Source organism: Oncorhynchus nerka, linkage group LG20 (genome assembly GCF_034236695.1).
Source record: "Oncorhynchus nerka isolate Pitt River linkage group LG20, Oner_Uvic_2.0, whole genome shotgun sequence".
NCBI lineage: Eukaryota > Metazoa > Chordata > Actinopteri > Salmoniformes > Salmonidae > Oncorhynchus > Oncorhynchus nerka.
Window position 1 is genome coordinate 48518598 of NC_088415.1, and position 19566 is coordinate 48538163.

Consider the following 19566-nt stretch of genomic DNA (forward strand, 5'->3'; position numbering starts at 1 on the left):
TGGATGGTGGGATATGAAGGAGGAATGAAAGAAGAAGAGAAGAGGAAGAGCAGAAGGGCAGGGGGTGGAGTAATGGAGTTTACCAGACTGAGACTTGTCCCAAAAATTGGCAGAGGCATGGAGGACTGAGTAGAGAGAGAGATCAGTTAGACAGACAGGAGATATTGACACACATATTACAAAGACAAGCAGAGAGGGACAGACAAGACAACACGCATAGCAAAAATTAAGAACAATTTCTAAAAGTCTCCAGCTTTGGCAAAGACAGTCCCACACCTTGCCCTTAAACATCCCCATTTCCCTGTTCAAAATCCTTCAACCCCCAATGACCTCTTGCTATTGTTCCGGCAACACAATGGCAGGGAGACTCAAGACATCGTGAAAGAGAAGAGTGAAATAAAGCAGGAAGCAGGAGAGAAAGGGGGCTGGAGAGGAGATGAGGAGAGGCCCTGATGCTGAGGTTTCATGCCACGGCTCATAATCAGCTGAACAAATTGCCCAAATCAATCATGGTGCCCTGTTTGGAGCTCGCCTGAAAAAAAAAGTGAAGAGCATTTGTATGATTATCGTGGAAGATAGCCATAATTGTCTCCTAATGCCGCCGAACCGGTGACTGACAAAATTGCATGATAAGGACTTTTTTTGGCCGTTGTCTCCGCACGACACACATCGATTCAAATCTGATGGGGCAGCTATTAAATAGGAACAAATGGGGAAGGTTTGGATGGAGAGCAGAAAAAAGAGGAGAGGAGAGCAATAGATCAGATTATTTTTTATATGGGTAGAAGACAAAACAGAGGAGGCCATTTTTCCGACGAGCAGCAGCCGTGATGGACAAAGAGAGGGATGGGGAATTATCAGATAAGGTTGAACTGTGAAACTTAAAAGGCCTTGTCTGAGTTTAACTTGCCACTCGCAACTTGCATTGGAAAAGTGGACAGAAGCTTTGTTCTTAGTATTAACATATTCAACTCTGACCCCCTCTGGTGGCATTTTGTAAATGACTCATAATATTGTATACTACCCTCATAAAGTAGATTTCATCCTACAAACACATGATTAGTACTGTTAGAAAGGTAAGGACTGTGGGATTATGATAAAGGGGGATGATAAAGGGGGATCAGAAACAATGTGACTATAACAGAGCCTTGGATACAGCAGATAAAACAAATGTGTTCGTGTGTGTGTGTGGGGGGGGTCACAATTGAGAGATTTGAATGTCTAGGTTTACCATTAAATATGTAAACAATTATTGTTCCAAAAGGCTGTTTTTTATGAAAAAACCTAATGGTGTCGCTCTAAACATGCACAAATTCCCAGACAGGACTTGTGCAATGTAATTTCTCGTATTACAGGAATCATTTTTCATCTTACTGGAATGATATACATATGAGCAGCAGGGGACTGGCAGGTAGCCTAGTGGTTAGAGCGTTGGACTAGTAACCAAAAGGTTGCAAGATCAAATCCCCGAGCAGACAAGGTAAAAATCTGTCGTTCTGCCCCTGAACAACTGTTCCTAGGCTGTCATTGTAAATAAGAATTTGTTCTTAACTGACTTGCCTAGTTAAATAAAAATTAAATAAATGAGGAGAAAGCTGAAGTCTACCTATCCATTGACGTAAATATATCCCGTCTGATGTCCAGTAGGAGAGCACATGATGTCTCTTGGCAACCTCAAACCAAACCAAACCTCTGGTTTGGGTCGTCACTGTGCCAAAATGGCTGAACAGACACTACTTTTCCTATTGTAAACAAGTGAGATAGTTTGATTTCCGTAAAGACAATGGCTGTAGCATTCAAATGGTACGTCACTTTCTAATTTCTGACAACAAAAAATAAGCTTTTTAAATGGGAAACCATGCGCATGATACATATACTGTAACTGATACAAGTTATTACACTTTTCAGATGTTTCAATGGTGTGGCAACAAAGTCAGAGTAATTGAAATCACTCCCACTGATGCTTATCTGGGCTAGACAGAAAAAAACAAATATTGCAACTACGAGGATGCATAAAAATATATGCACTTACTGTAGGGATTTCGGACGGTTAAAGGAACACAAACATGATCGAAATGTCCATTTGCACACCGATACAATTTGTCCACACCTTCTGATGATCGTTTACAGGGCGATCTAAAGTTAACTACGCCTGTTTTCGCTAGGAGTTAGCAAATAGCGGTTAGCTCCTCTCCTCAGAGAGATCACTTACACCATCAATACAGGAGGAAAGTAAAGCAAGACGCTCCGCTGATAGATATTACACCTTGCCGGTCGCCATGGACTTGTCAGTTTCATCCTAATGAGTGTGATATCATCCTTTCTCAGGAGTAGAAATAGGTCTGGCGTATTGATTAAGGAGCGATACACTCTATAAATCGGTAACTCTTTGGCAGAATGAGCTATCGATCGACAAAGGGTGGGTGTGACACCGTTAGCGCCTCGCCACTGCTGACAAATGGATGTTTGTGCATTTCGTCATTGCGTGATGTGGCATACTGCAGATGTACTGTACCGAGACTGTATTGTAGTGCTAATAGCGTGATTTCATTTCATAGACTGTAGCGACTGGTAATGTTGGTGTGATTTCATTTCATGGACGGTAGCGACTGGTAATGTTGGTATGATTTCATTTCATGGACGGTAGTGACTGGTAATGTTGGTGTGATTTGATGTCAAGGACGGTAGCGACTGGTCATGTTGGTGTGATGAGAAATAAGCAACACAGCTCTAGATTTTTATGAGCACATTGTTTCATATCCAATAGTCCTCTTCAATTTCAAGTGTACCTCCTAAAGGGGTTGAAGAGAGGTGAGGTGGTAAGTATAGGAGGGGAACAGGAGAGGGGGGTTGTGGGGTACTTACAGGGGCATTTGGCTCCCTCAGGGCTGCTGGAAGCCGTCTTGCCATCAGGACAACAGCCGAAGGGTGTGTTGTCACACGACGAGCGGTCCTCCGCTGTGGGGATGGTGGTGGCTGCGGCTGTGGGGTCTAGGGGAAAGAGAGGAGGGTTCATAATTCATCATTCGTAACACGTGTAACACATCTTAAATCTGGCGGTGGTGGCTACAGTCTAGGGAACTAGGGGAGAGAGAGGAAGAGATTCATAATGCTTTATAGCTCATTTGAATGCTTCATAATACCTTTGTAACCCCAACCTCGGAGAAGCTGCATCTGGAGCTCATCTCCATTATGAGAGCCATACTGTAGTAGCTACATAATGGGCTGCATACCGTTATAATGGCACTAAGTACTTTGTGATGAGGGTTGATGAATAACCACGGAAACAGCTAATCTCTTCCACTGATTGGGCGATTGCTATCTGCACATTTCCACTGATTGGCAGATGGCAATCTACAAACACTTTGTCCCAGAGAACATTGCCTTTGCTATAAATCTAGGAATACCCTGACCTCATCTCCAATGGGGTAAAGTGGCTACTCTCACAGTACACCAGGGAATGGCCTGCACCCGTTTCTCTCTTACGGGGATAGGTTTCTCTGTGGAGCAGCTTAACGGTCACCCTATGATTATAAATGATCGTAGAGCAAACAACCGTGGCTTGCTGAATAAGTCGTTAAGACGTCAAAGAGGGAAGGTTGTCTCTTCAAGGACTCCCTGTCGTGGAGAAACAACTCTAGGTCAGGGATTGGAAGGAAGGAAGGGAGAGAATGATGGAGGGGAGTGTTGGCGTCTACAGGGCATCTGTTGGCACATGGATTTATGGACCACAGCAATTGAGTTGGGAGGATGGTGGTGTAGGGAGGTTTTTCTATTGCTCCATTGGGAGGCAAACACAGATCTACCCAACCACAACCACCCCCCTGTTTACATAAACATACAACTAGACACACAGACACATAGGAGACCCAGGTCTCCTTGGCAGACAGGCCATGTGTGCCAGGCGTCAGCGAGCGCTCCGGTCCGCTGGTGACAAGAGAATAAATCTGCAAGAGGGAAAAGCGTCAGAGGAAGCGCTGAGGCTCGTGTTCCATCAATTCAGGAGTGTCAAAGCAAGCTGTTGGGTCACAGAGCTTTGGAATGGCAAAAAAAAGCTGATTGAAAAGGGTTAGTCAACAGGTCTCTGGAGTGTGGTGCTTGGTGGAGTGGTTTAGCTATAAGGCCAGAATGCCGTGGAGGGATTTTACTGTGTAGAGTGAGAGTTGTGTTCCGTATCACTATGCTGCAATGACAAGGTAAGGGAAATTCTTATCAAGCTATCAACTCAGCCTTGAAACAACCCCCCAACATAAGCCAATAATCTCAGCAACTTTCTGTTTTCCATTTCTACAAAATCTGTTATGTGGGGGGAGAAATGCTTCAAATATGAAAATAGCTTCTTATTTTGACAGAATGGAGGATACTGTGACAACAGTTTTCGTTTGGAACACATTCTTGTATTTCTCTGCTTAACGTTTGGATTAAACTGAATGCAAAGGACACTTTGAAATCACACTTCTGTTGTGGTGACATAACATCAGATAATGACATGTATAACATCAAACAATGACATGTTTAAAATGTAAGCATGACTTTGTTTGATGTTATACATGTCATTATTATCAGTTTAATCCAAATGCTAAATCAAATCAAATCAAATTTTATTTGTCACATACACATGGTTAGCAGATGTTAATGCGAGTGTAGCGAAATGCTTGTGCTTCTAGTTCCGACAATGCAGTGATAACCAACAAGTAATCTAACTAACAATTCCAAAACTACTGTCTTATACACAGTGTAAGGGGATAAAGAATATGTACATAAGGATATATGAATGAGTGATGGTACAGAGCAGCATACAGTAGATGGTATCGAGTACAGTATATACATATGAGATGAGAATGTAGACAAAGTAAACAAAGTGGCATAGTTAAAGTGGCTAGTGATACATGTATTACATAAGGATGCAGTCGATGATGTAGAGTACAGTATATACGTATGCATATGAGATGAATAATGTAGGGTAAGTAACATTATATAAGGTAGCATTGTTTAAAGTGGCTAGTGATATATTTACAACATTTCCCATCAATTCCCATTATTAAAGTGGCTGGAGTTGGGTCAGTGTCAATGACAGTGTGTTGGCAGCAGCCACTCAATGTTAGTGGTGGCTGTTTAACAGTCTGATGGCCTTGAGATAGAAGCTGTTTTTCAGTCTCTCGGTCCCAGCTTTGATGCACCTGTACTGACCTCGCCTTCTGGATGATAGCGGGGTGAACAGGCAGTGGTTCGGGTGGTTGATGTCCTTGATGATCTTTATGGCCTTCCTGTAACATCTGGTGGTGTAGGTGTCCTGGAGGGCAGGTAGTTTGCCCCCGGTGATGCGTTGTGCAGACCTCACTACCCTCTGGAGAGCCTTACGGTTGAGGGCGGAGCAGTTGCCGTACCAGGTGGTGATACAGCCCGCCAGGATGCTCTCGATTGCGCATCTGTAGAAGTTTGTGAGTGCTTTTGGTGACAAGCCGAATTTCTTCAGCCTCCTGAGGTTGAAGAGGCGCTGCTGCGCCTTCTTCACGACGCTGTCAGTGTGAAGTTTGTCTGTGATGTGTATGCCGAGGAACTTAAAACTTGCTACCCTCTCCACTACTGTTCCATCGATGTGGATAGGGGGGTGTTCCCTCTGCTGTTTCCTGAAGTCCACAATCATCTCCTTAGTTTTGTTGACGTTGAGTGTGAGGTTATTTTCCTGACACCACACTCCGAGGGCCCTCACCTCCTCCCTGTAGGCCGTCTCGTCGTTGTTGGTAATCAAGCCTACCACTGTTGTGTCGTCCGCAAGCTAACATTGAACCTGTTTGGTTAACTTTAGCTAGCTATAACAATTGGGATTTAAGTAAATTGTTTAGCTAGCTAGCTAATTAACGTTACATGTCTAAACAAAAGACCCCCAGGTTAAGATGGCGTAGCAGTAAGTGTCCTGTCGTATCGTCTGTCTGTAAATATCGTCTCTTTTTCGTTTTAGATATTTTTAGATATTTTTCTTTGCATATCTTTAAAAACATTTTGCTAAACCTAAGCTTCCAAATACTCTTCTGCAACCCGCCAATGTAGCTACTTTTCCTAAAGTAGTTATATTTACTTCGGAACTGGAACCCCTCAACTGAAGCTAGCCTGCTAACTACCCGCTATACTAGCGGTTTTCAGCTAACCGGTAATCAACTAACCTTTAGCTCGGAAAGCTCTCGCCAGTTCGAACAACGCGACGCTAACCAGAGCATAACGGACCTATTTAATTTTTTTAATTTTATTTTTTTTTACCCCCGGATTCCCACCACAAACGGAACATTCTTCAGCTGGATCTTCGCAACTAGCTATCGAGCTAAACAGCAACCCTGGTTGTTTACTCCTGGCTAGCGTTTCCACCCACGTAGCTTGAAGCTAGCCCGGCCAGAGCTCCTAGCATACTCCTGGGCTACAATACCTTGACTACGACCGGTCTATCGATATCACTGCATGAAGAGGAATAAACAGACTCACCCCATCGCGACGTCCTCCAAAGGCTAACTCTCTAGCCCTCGCTATCTCCTTGCTTTCTAGTTCGGCATGCTAACTGCTAGCTTGTTTAGCCCAGGTCCGCCCAGGTCCACTAAGCTACTACCTTTCCACCTCACTCTTCCACACCTTCACTCCAGACCTGACTGCCCTCGACCAGCAAAAAAACATCCTGTGGCGGACTGCAATAGCATCGAACAGTCCCCGCGATATGCAACTGTTCAGGGAAGTCAGGAACCAATACACGCAGTCAGTCAGGAAAGCTAAGGCCAGCTTCTTCAGGCAGAAGTTTGCATCCTGTAGCTCCAACTCCAAAAAGTTCTGGGACACTGTGAAGTACATGGAGAACAAGAGCACCTCCTCCCAGCTGCCCACTGCACTGAGGCTAGGGAACACGGTCACCACCGACAAATCCATGATTATCGAAAACTTCAACAAGCATTTCTCAACGGCTGGCCATGCCTTCCGCCTGGCTACTCCTACCTCGGCCAACAGCTCCGGCCCCCCCGCAGCTCCTCGCCCAAGCCTCTCCAGGTTCTCCTTTACCCAAATCCAGATAGCAGATGTTCTGAAAGAGCTGCAAAACCTGGACCCGTATAAATCAGCTGGGCTTGACAATCTGGACCCTCTATTTCTGAAACTATCCGCCGCCATTGTCGCAACCCCTATTACCAGCCTGTTCAACCTCTCTTTCATATCGTCTGAGATCCCCAAGGATTGGAAAGCTGCCGCAGTCATCCCCCTCTTCAAAGGGGGAGATACCCTGGAACCAAACTGTTACAGACCTATATCCATTCTGCCCTGCCTATCTAAGGTCTTCGAAAGCCAAGTCAACAAACAGGTCACTGACCATCTCGAATCCCACCGTACCTTCTCCGCTATGCAATCTGGTTTCCGAGCCGGTCACGGGTGCACCTCAGCCACACTCAAGGTACTAAACGACATCATAACCGCCATCGATAAAAGACAGTACTGTGCAGCCGTCTTCATCGACCTTGCCAAGGCTTTCGACTCACCATATTCTTATCGGCAGACTCGGTAGCCTCGGTTTCTCGGATGACTGCCTTGCCTGGTTCACCAATTACTTTGCAGACAGAGTTCAGTGTGTCAAATCAGAGGGCATGTTGTCCGGTCCTCTGGCAGTCTCTATGGGGGTGCCACAGGGTTCAATTCTCGGGCCGACTCTTTTCTCTGTGTATATCAATGATGTTGCTCTTGCTGCGGGCGATTCCCTGATCCACCTCTACGCAGACGACACCATTCTATACACTTTCGGCCCGTCATTGGACACTGTGCTATCTAACCTCCAATCGAGCTTCAATGCCATTACAACACTCCTTCCGTGGCCTCCAACTGCTCTTAAACGCTAGTAAAACCAAATGCATGCTTTTCAACCGATCGCTGCCTGCACCCGCTTGCCCGACTAGGATCACCACACTGGATGGTTCCGACCTTGAATATGTGGACACCTATAAGTACCTAGGTGTCTGGCTAGACTGCAAACTCTCCTTCCAGACCCATATCAAACATCTCCAATCGAAAATCAAATCAAGAGTCGGCTTTCTATTCTGCAACAAAGCCTCCTTCACTCACGCTGCCAAGCTTACCCTAGTAAAACTGACTATCCTACCGATCCTCGACTTCGGCGATGTCATCTACAAAATTGCTTCCAACACTCTTCTCAGCAAACTGGATGCAGTTTATCACAGTGCCATCCGTTTTGTCACTAAAGCACCTTATACTACCCACCACTGCGACTTGTATGCTCTAGTCGGCTGGCCCTCGCTACATATTCGTCGCCAGATCCACTGGCTCCAGGTCATCTACAAGGCCATGCTAGGCAAAGCTCCGCCTTATCTCAGCTCACTGGTCACGATGGCAACACCCATCCGTAGCACGCGCTCCAGCAGGTGTATCTCATTGATCATCCCTAAAGCCAACACCTCATTCGGCCGCCTTTCGTTCCAGTACTCTGCTGCCTGTGACTGGAACGAATTGCAAAATCGCTGAAGTTGGAGACTTTTATCTCCTCACCAACTTCAAACATCAGCTATCTGAGCAGCTAACCGATCGCTGCAGCTGTACATAATCTATTGGTAAATAGCCCACCCATTTTCACCTACCTCATCCCCACAGTTTTTATTTATTTACTTTTCTGCTCTTTTGCACACCAATATCTCTACCTGTACATGATCATCTGATCATTTATCACTCCAGTGGTAATCTGCAATATTGTAATTATTCGCCTACCTCCTCATGCCTTTTGCACACATTGTATATAGACTCCCCTTTTTTCTCTACTGTGTTATTGACTTGTTAATTGTTTACTCCATGTGTAACTCTGTGTTGTCTGTTCACACTGCTATGCTTCATCTTGGCCAGGTCGCAGTTGCAAATGAGAACCTGTTCTCAACTAGCCTACCTGGTTAAATAAAGGTGAAATAAAAAATAAAAAAATAAAAAGCTTGCTGTTAGCTAGCTAACGCTAGCGGAGGTTAGATGGCTGGCTTGCTAGCTAACATTGAAACTGTTTGGTTGACTTTAGCTAGCTATGACAATCGGTTTGTATTGCTTGCTGTTAGGGTGACCAGATGTCCCCGTTTTTGGTGGCCTGTCCCCGGAAATGTCCCCGTTTTTAACTGTGCATTAAAAACAGACTGCAAAGTGAAATAATATATACTCACTCTTCCACTAACTACATGTTGGGGCCTAGTTTTAGAGAAAACTGCTGTGGAAAACTCGTCCAGAAGCTAGCAAGTATCAAGTGAATCCATAACATCACCACAAACAAACAAAGTTACACTTGGTCTCAACCTTTAAGTCTTTACTGAAGACTCTTCAGTGGGTCATATAATTGAGTGTAGTCTGGCCCAGGAGTGGGAAGGTGAACGGAAAGGCTCTGGAGCAACGAACCGCCCTTGCTGTCTCTGCCTGGCCGGTTCCCCTCTTTCCACTTGGATTCTCTGCCTCTAACCCTATTACAGGGGCTGAGTCACTGGCTAACTGGGGCTCTCTCATGCCGTCCCTGGAAGGGGTGCGTCACCTGAGTGGGTTGATTCACTGTTGTGGTCATCCTGTCTGGGTTGGACGCCCCCCCCCACCCCCCTTGGGTTGTGCCGTGGCGGAGATCTTTATGGGCTATACTCAGCCTTGCCTCAGGATGGTAAGTTGGTGGTTGAAGATATCCCTCTAGTGGTGTGGGGGCTGTGCTTTGGCAAAGTGGGTGGGGTTATATCCTTCCTGTTTGGCCCTGTCCGGGGGTGTCCTCGGATGGGACCACAGTGTCTCCTGACCCCTCCTGTCTCAGCCTCCAGTATTTATGCTGCAGTAGTTTATGTGTCGGGGGGCTAGGGTCAGTTTGTTATATCTGGAGTACTTCTCCTGTCCTATTCGGTGTCCTGTGTGAATCTAAGTGTGCGTTCTCTAATTCTCTCCTTCTCTCTTTCTTTCTCTCTCTCGGAGGACCTGAGCCCTAGGACCATGCCCCAGGACTACCTGACATGATGACTCCTTGCTGTCCCCAGTCCACCTGGCCATGCTGCTGCTCCAGTTTCAACTGACCTGAGCCCTAGGACCATGCCCCAGGACTACCTGACATGATGACTCCTTGCTGTCCCCAGTCCACCTGGCCGTGCTGCTGCTCCAGTTTCAACTGTTCTGCCTTATTATTATTCGACCATGCTGGTCATTTATGAACATTTGAACATCTTGGCCATGTTCTGTTATAATCTCCACCCGGCACAGCCAGAAGAGGACTGGCCACCCCACATAGCCTGGTTCCTCTCTAGGTTTCTTCCTAGGTTTTGGCCTTTCTAGGGAGTTTTTCCTAGCCACCGTGCTTCTACACCTGCATTGCTTGCTGTTTGGGGTTTTAGGCTGGGTTTCTGTACAGCACTTTGAGATATCAGCTGATGTACGAAGGGCTATATAAATACATTTGATTTGATTTGTTTGAGATACTAGCTAATGATGTTATAATGTCACAATTTATTATATAGATAGATGCTCTGCTTTATAAGGTTTTAAATAGGTTATGTTAGCTAACATTAGCTATGTCGATTAAGTTATCTAGCTAGGTTAGCCAGCTACTTTCATGGTAGCTAGGTTAAAAAACGTTTACATGTAAACATGCAGTGGACGGGCTATTTTGAAAATATGATTATATTAAATTCATGCACAATTAATTATGATAATATTTATTTGTAGATTACAATTTTACTGGTTTGTCATTATAAGTAGTGTGAAAATATATTTGGACATTTTCATGGATAATATTAGCATAATGTTTTCTGTTAGAGAGTGGAGAGGGAGGAAGACTGGATAGGAAGAAGAGTGAAAGAGATAGAGGAGGAAAGGTAAAGATATGATTACAGAGCCTGCCAATTTATTATTCTAAACCATTTTTTAAATAAAATACAAAAATGAGGCAAGCAATGGGAATCTATTAACCAAAGTATTTGATCTAATAGTGTACTATTTATTATTAAAGATTTGAGAAGAAGGAAAAATTAAGGGAGTAAAAAGAGTGCAGCGAGGAGTGTGTGGAAGAGTGAGGTGGAAAGGTAAAGAGAAGGAAAGGAAGAAAGAGCAGGAAGACAAGTGGAGAAAGATTGGAGAAGAAAAGGTTAAGAGAGTAAGAAGAGTGAAGCGAGGAGAGTGTGGAAGAGTGAGGTGGAAAGGTAAAGAGAAGGAAAGGAACAAAGAGCAGGAAGACAAGTGGAGAAAGATTGGAGAAGAAAAGGTTTAGAGAGTAAGAAGAGTGAAGCGAGGAGAGTGTGGAAGAGTGAGGTGGAAAGGTAAAGAGAAGGAAAGGAACAAAGAGCAGGAAGACAAGTGGAGAAAGATTGGAGAAGAAAAGGTTTAGAGAGTAAGAAGAGTGAAGCGAGGAGAGTGTGGAAGAGTGAGGTGGAAAGGTAAAGAGAAGGAAAGGAACAAAGAGCAGGAAGACAAGTGGAGAAAGATTGGAGAAGAAAAGGTTTAGAGAGTAAGAAGAGTGAAGCGAGGAGAGTGTGGAAGAGTGAGGTGGAAAGGTAAAGAGAAGGAAAGGAAGAAAAAGCAGGAAGACAAGTGGAGAAAGATTGGAGATGAAAAGGTTAAGAGAGTAAGAAGAGTGACAAAAGGAGAGTGAAGAAGAGCAGACAGAGGAGGTACAATTGGCTCTTTCCAAGAAACGGAAATGCCATTTTAAAGACAACATGATGAGAGAATTTTCATGTATACGCTCAGGTCAAGACGATAGAATGGTTCACTGCACCCTTTGTAATTCCTCTCTTTCAATTGGCAGCGGGGGAAGAACGGCAGTGGTAGAACAACAGCAGACGAAAAAGCATAAAGCCTCTCTGATTGCCCGTGTTGGTATGCACTCTGTCACCACATTCTTCAAGCTGTGCGACGCAATCATAGTTAGAGATCTATGGACTGCACAGCACAACTGACACAAAAGCTTTATGAGCCGAAGTGTACATGTGCTAGGACAAAATGTGAAGGCATAGTGAGTAACGTGTTAGCACCATGGACAACTACTTTGGTAAGACAGGACCTAGACCAGGTTGAATTTGTGTCCTGTCCATTGATGCGTTCAATCATGGACATGTATAGCTGCTGCCAGATATTGTAAGATACAGTGTGGCAAAAAAGTATTTAGTCAGCCACCAATTGTGCAAGTTCTCCCACTTAAAAAGATGAGACAGGTACATAGGTACACTTCAACTATGACAGACAAAATGAGAGAAAAAAAATTCCAGAAAATCACATTGTAGGATTTTTAATGAATTTATTTGCAAATTGCGGTGGAAAATAAGTATTTGGTCACCTACAAACAAGCAAGATTTCTGGCTCTCACAGACCTGTAACTTCTTCTTTAAGAGTCTCCTCTGTCCTCCACTCGTTACCTGTATTAATGGCACCTGTTTGAACTTGTTATCAGTATAAAAGACACCTGTCCACAACCTCAAACAGTCACACTCCAAACTCCACTATGGCCAAGACCAAAGAGCTGTCAAAGGACACCAGGAACAAAATTGTAGACCTGCACCAGGCTGGGAAGACTGAATCTGCAATAGGTAAGCAGCTTGGTTTGAAGAAATCAACTGTGGGGGCAATTATTAGGACATGGAAGACATACAAGACCACTGATAATCTCCCTCGATCTGGGGCTCCACGCAAGATCTCACCCCGTGGGGTCAAAATTATCACAAGAACGATGAGCAAAAATCCCAGAACCACACGGGGGGACCTAGTGAATGACCTGCAGAGAGCTGGGACCAAAGTAACAAAGCCTACCATCAGTAACACACTACGCCGCCAGGGACTCAAATCCTGCAGTGCCAGACATGTCCCCCTGCTTAAGCCAGTACATGTCCAGGCCCGTCTGAAGTTTGGAGCATTTGGATGATCCAGAAGAAGATTAGGAGAATGTCATATGGTCAGATGAAACAAATATATAACTTTTTGGTAAAAACTCAACTCGTCCTGTTTGGAGGACAAAGAATGCTGAATATCATCCAAAGAACACCATACCTACTGTGAAGCATGGGGGTGGAAACATCATGCTTTAGGGCTGTTTTTCTGCAAAGGGACCAGGACGACTGATCCATGTAAAGGAAAGAATGAATGGGGCCATGTATCGTGAGATTTTGAGTGAAAACCTCCTTCCATCAGCAAGGGCATTGAAGATGAAACGTGGCTGGGTCTTTCAGCATGACAATGATCCCAAACACACCGCCCGGGCAACGAAGGAGTGACTTCGTAAGAAGCATTTCAAGGTCCTGGAGTGGCCTAGCCAGTCTCCAGATCTCAACCCCATAGAAAATCTTTGGAGGGAATTGAAAATCCGTGTTGCCCAGCAACAGCCCCAAAACATAACTGCTCTAGAGGAGATCTGCATGCAGGAATGGGCCAAAATACCAGCAACAGTGTGTGAAAACCTTGTGAAGACTTACAGAAAATGTTTGACCTCTGTTATATACCCTTCGTTGGCAATGACAAAGTATTGAGATAAACTTTTGTTATTGACCAAATACTTATTTTCCACCATAATTTGCAAATAAATTCATAAAAAAATCCTACAATGTGATTTTCTGGATTTGTTTTCCTCATTTTGTCTGGCATAGTTGAATTGTACCTATGATGAAAATTGCAGGCCTCTCTCACCTTTTTACGTGGGAGAACTTGCACAATTGGTGGCTGACTAAATACTTTTTTTGCCATCTGTATATGGTGGCAACACATCTGTCAAAACAAAACTGCTTGATTTTGTTGAATTGAAAGGAGAAACAGCAGAGGAGATTGCAGCTGAGGTCCTGGTGGTCATCCAAAAATGTAACCTGCAAAACAAAGTTGTGGCATTCTCTGCCGACAACACAAATACCAACTTTGGAGGACTGAATAGGCTGGGGAGAGTCAATGTCCATACCAAAGTTAAAAACGCTCTGCAGTGGGAGGTGATTGGCTTAGGTTGTCCTGCCCACATCATTCATAACACGGCCAGAACAGCTTTGGTTATGATTCCCCTTGGTGTTGAGTACCTGCTCACAGAGATATTTTCATATTTTCACTGTCAGAGTAGAAAGTTTGTTGGCCAGGAGTACCATGACATTTTAGGAAACAGCAACGTTCGCTGGCTGTCCATGCTCCCTGCTCTAGAAAGTGTGCTGAAAAGGTATGTGCCATTGTAATCCTTTTTTCTTTCTTAAGACAAATGCCCTGTTGTCCTGCGAGCAATGTTCGAAGATCCACTGACTGAACTTTGGCTGGCCTTTCTCCATGGAAACTCGACCATATTCAGTGGCTTGATCAAGATGCTTGAATGCCAGGACCGCTGTGCTGTGGAGTCAGCTGCAGTTCTGAGAAACATTGAGGCAAAATTGACTGCAAGACGTGATGACAACTTCATTCCAGTGGTCAGAGGACTTCTGAGAGAGCTAGAGGACAATGGAGCCATGTCTAAAGAGAGCTTTCTCAAAACATCCCAATCGTTCTTCACTATGGCTGTGAACTACTTGCAAGCATGGGGAAAGCACACAGATAATCTAAAAGATTCACATGGTCTCCTTTTAAAAAGGCAACCTCTGCGTGGCAGGAAAAATGCCCCAATTAATGCCCCAGTTAAAAAAAGATAAAATAAATACATGACTAGATTAAATACATGAACCTGGAATTGTCCCCCTTTTTCATTTCATAGAAAGTAACATTGGATATTTTAATTATATATTGACCACCGAACTGGAAATGTCCCCGGTTTTCATTTCAGAAATCTGGTCACCTTATTTTAGCTAGCTAATGTTCGTGGAGGTGAGATGGCTGGCTTGCTACATTAACTTACATGTACATTAACATAACATTAACTTACATGCATGAAGTGTGGGTAACATTAGTATCTGGAATTTGTCTTTCATCAGTAGAACACGCCTGCCTCTCCCCCACCAGTTATAGAAGGAGAATGGTCTAATGCCTCACATCAAAAAGAGAGCTGGCCCAAGCAAGCACAGGTTATACCTGAAGCATGAGGACGTGCAGCGAGTGGTGAACTTCATCAACAACTACGCAGAGGATAATGCAGTAATATTACCAGGACGCTACCCAGGACACAAACACTTTGGTGGAAAGCTGCTGTCATCCCATGTGACAAAAGCAGCAGTGTGGCGTCTCTACAAGGAATCGATGACAACACTTGGAATGTAAATCATAAACACATTTTGATTATTTAATTGACCTCCAACATGATTGGCACTACTTTTATTGATCTCACATTATTTCTGTATTTTCTAGAGGTACGTGCAGTCAGGCTGTCTTCCTTCAGGAATCTGTGGGGAAAATTGCTGCCCCACATCTCAAGCACTAAGCCCAGGGCAGACTTTGCTGGCAGTGCCAGAGGAACAACTATCAGGTCTTCAGATCTGACAATCTGCCAGAAGCTGTTAAGTTTGTGCTCTGCCACTGTGCCTGGCGGACCATGCACAAGCTCCACCACAGTCTGGACTTTCACTTCCTGATCACAGGCCACACCAAGTTCTCCCCCAACTGGTGCTTCGGGATCATCAAGCAGAGCTTCAGAAATACCAGAGTGAACACTTTGTCTGAGATTGCTGGTGTTGTGAAGGACAGCACTGTGACAGGGGACAACATTCCACAGCTGATTGAACTGGAGGATGGTACGGTGCTGGTGGAAAGCTATGGTTGGCAAAAACACCTGACTCCGTATTTCAGGCCGCTGACACAGATCAAGCAGTACCAGCACTTCAGGTGAATATAATTTTCATTGCATTGTATGAGGTTATTATTCTTATCTAAACTTGGGAGGTGAATTGATGTTGTGCTATTTCCTGTTTTACAGCTTCGGTGCTCTGGAGCCTGGTGTTGTTGTCGCCAAGGAGTGTTCGGACTCAGTCGGGACCATGTTGTGCAACACTGACATCCTTCCTCCCACAGGTGGTCTGCCTGTACAAGCACCACCTGGACTGGACACAGCTAGACAAACGTATCTTTTTGAGAAGATCAGGGAGTTTTGTGATGAAGAGGCTATGGACATCACATGCCCTGCACCAAAGTCAAGGGCAGGACAGAAACAGGCTCTCCGAATATAGATTCCCTTGTTCATGCGTTGTTCGGACGAACCAGTCATCAGCACTATCTGCAGTGCTTCGATTCAAATGACTCTACGAACACACACGCCATACGTTGCTGCAACTATATATATATTTTATCCTGCTGCTCAGCCACTTTTTCCCTGATTGTACGCATAGAACTAACTCGTCTATCACTATCGTTATTAATATTGTTTGTGTACATACTGCATATTATTTTATTTATATTGACACTATTTCTGATATTGCTACTATATGCAAGTAACCATTTGCCTGTACCATTTACTACTTCCGTAGAGACCCATCCACTTCGCAAGACTAATCAATGTTCATTTTATGTATAAATATTTTGCTATGTGTGGTCGTAACATGATTTTGTGACATACCCCACAGACTCACTAAACACAAATGCTTCGTTTGTAAATTATGTCTGAGTGTTGGAGTGTGCCCCTGGTTATCCGTCAATGAAAAAAAATGAAAGAAATTGGGCCGTCTGGTTTAATGAATTTGAAATTATTTATACTTTTACTTTTGATAATTAAGTACATTTGAGCAATTCCATTTACTTTTTATACTTAAGTATTTTTAAAACCAAATACTTTTAGACTTTTACTCAAGTAGTATTTTTCCTGGGTGACTTATACTTCAGTCATTTTCTATTAAGGTTTCTTTACATCTGGACACGTTCTGTAACCTGGAATTCTTCCTTAGTGTAGGTGTTACCACTTTTAGTCTTAATCTTTACTACACTACTCACTGTTTAGCACATGACCTCACATGTGAATCCTTAAAGAGATGGGTGTGGCTAAAGCTTAAGAGGGTGAACAATGCTGAATGGGTGTAGACAAAGAAGAGTTCTCCAGTAGGTACCAAAACATTCAAAGGCCTTTTTCTCAAAAGTGTATGAACTTTCAAAGCAGAATCACTTTCCCATTGTTCCTCAAATATGCAGTGTATGGGGGATCACGTGACCCTTGAACGAGATGGCCGCATGAACTAAGAGCTCCGCACAAGTAGTTTCCAATTCCTAATCTTACCTCCACCCCAAGTTCAAACTCATTTAGCTTTAGTAAGAAAAAGTCATGGCGGCTACAAAAGGCGACACTACAGGTGATATTTTTACCCGGACTCGAGAATTAGCGACGGAAAAAGCCTCCAAGAAGAAGCTAGCTTCAGAAAAAGCTAGCGCCATTAGCCCCAAGGCCCAACGAATGCCAACCTCGCACTCGGTAGAAGACATCCTTTCTGAGTTGAGATCCCAATGTACAGAACTCAACACTAAATTAGATGCCATTAATTCTCAGCTCAGTGTGATAGGGGGCAAGGTGACAATCCTGGAAAACGCTTTGCCTGACATCAACAACAAGATAAACGCGGGGTGCCTGGACAAGGCAGAGGGGTGAATCCTATCCATGGAAAACTTATTGACAGATGCCATGGAAACAATAGCATATGCTAAAAAGAAAATAGAGCATCTGGAAGAGAAAGCAGAGGACCTGGAAAACAGGGGACGAAGGAATAATTGTGTTCTATTAAATCTGGGCGAAAAAGAAGAGGGAAACATGCCACTGATCCATTACCTACAAGACAAACTTCCCGAGTGGCTCCTCCACCTGTCCACCGGCAGGCCCATAGAACTCGAGAGAGCCCACTGAGCACTGAGGCCCCCACCAGCAGCCAGACAACCACCGCGCCCAATCACCATACGTTTCCTGAGATTCACCGACAAGGAGCGAGTCCTACAGGCGGTGAAAAACAACACCATCACAGTGGGAAACGCCAAACTCACTTTACACCAGGACCTGTCAGCTGGAATACGCCGAAAGCGCCGAGAGTGACGAAGTGAAGAAATACTCCATTGACCGAGGCATCTTCAGGGGATTCAAATACCCAAACGAGCTCAGGATTCTTCACCAAGGAGCCTTGCGACACTTCAAAACTCCCGAAGAGGCAAAACGTTTTTTGAAAGACAATCCTGGTCAATGAGAAACGGACCAATGACTGAATGTGATTAATGCTATTACTAAAGGAGGTAATATAGCCGATATCCAAAGACCCACCCGCCCGCTAAATGTCATTATAGCCGTCCAATCTATATTTATTTTCCTTTAGCTGAGAGGGATCGGCTCTATAGCCTAACCTAGGCCAACTAATGTTTCAGCCTACTTTTATTTCCCTGTTTTTTTGTTGCTATTATTACTTGGGGTTCCCTATGTCCCTTGGGGGAGGTATATGTAGGCTGGGCTATTTATTTTATTTTAGTGTGGTCTGGACGGGGGCTACTGTGTCATTTACCTAATGGGGGCGGAGAGGAGAGGATGAGGCATTTCTTTAGTGGGGAGGGGGAGACGTTGTACGTTGCAAACTGTCCCGTTTGGGAACTCGGCTGGGGTGTTCAGAGATTGTTATTTTATGTACACCATTTATTTTCCTTTTATGTGAACGCAGCTGTAACTACTATCCACTTTTACCCAGCGATGACTTGCACACAAGTTCGATTACTGTTCGATGACGTTGACTAGTACCTTAAATCTATTGACATGGAACTGCTATGGTCTAGGTCATGCAATAAAACGGAAAAAGATATTATGTGCTCTAAAAAAGGAAAAAGCAGACATCGCGCTATTACAAGAGACACACATCTGTGATGCTGAACATGCCAAACTCCGCAGAGCTTGGGTGGAACAGGTGTATTTCTCATCTTTCAAATCAAACAGCAGCCATACTTATCCATAAGAATGTTCCATTCATAATTTACAAAAACATATCTGATCCGGAGGGGAGATTTATTTTGATAACTGGGTCACTATATGGTCAACCAATTACTATCTTAAACATATACGCAGATACTCCTGCTTTCATGTCAAAAATGATAACCCTGTTCAATGAGCATTGTGTTTCCTTTGGCGTGGTGGCCAGAGATTTTAATTGTACCCTTAACCCAACCCTAGGCAAATCATCTCAAGTCCCCACCACAAATCCTAGATCTACAAAGATGTTGAACTCTCTTACTAAAGAGATGGGACTGATAGATAACTGGAGAGAGACTAATAGCTAATCTATGGACTATACATACTACTCTAATGTCCATAACACCTACTCCCGTATAGATTACATTTTTATCCCAAAGAGTTTCATAAATTCAGCCACATGTACAATCTGACCCATAGCACTTTCAAATCACGCCTTTGTCCACCTCCGCTTTGACCTCTGCAAAAACATCCCGAGGTCAAAGTGCTGTAAATTCAACACCTCCATGCTATCAAACGAAGCGTTCCATACATTGGTAACTACATGGATAAACAACTACACACAAGACAACAAAGATTCTCCTGTTTCTCCGGCCACAATGTGGGACGCTGCCAAAGCCACACTAAGAGGTCATCTAATTGCATATGCTTCCTCTAAGAAAAAAGCAATGGAAGCACACAGGCTAGATCTTGAGAGGGAGCTGGAATGCTGTGAAAAAATATATAAACAATCCCCAGAC

General features: G+C 44.1%; 1 protein-coding gene across 3 annotated transcripts in view; it reads right to left on the bottom strand.

Annotated features, from left to right (window-relative positions):
* Positions 1–19566, bottom strand: part of LOC115101912 (agrin-like) — a 492981-nt gene that overhangs the window by 70037 nt on the left and 403378 nt on the right. For all 3 annotated transcript variants that reach the window (XM_065005557.1, XM_065005556.1, XM_065005558.1), the window contains one exon: positions 2866–2991. In XM_065005557.1, coding sequence (XP_064861629.1) covers positions 2866–2991 — 126 coding nt within the window. The remainder of the gene's footprint in view (positions 1–2865; positions 2992–19566) is intronic.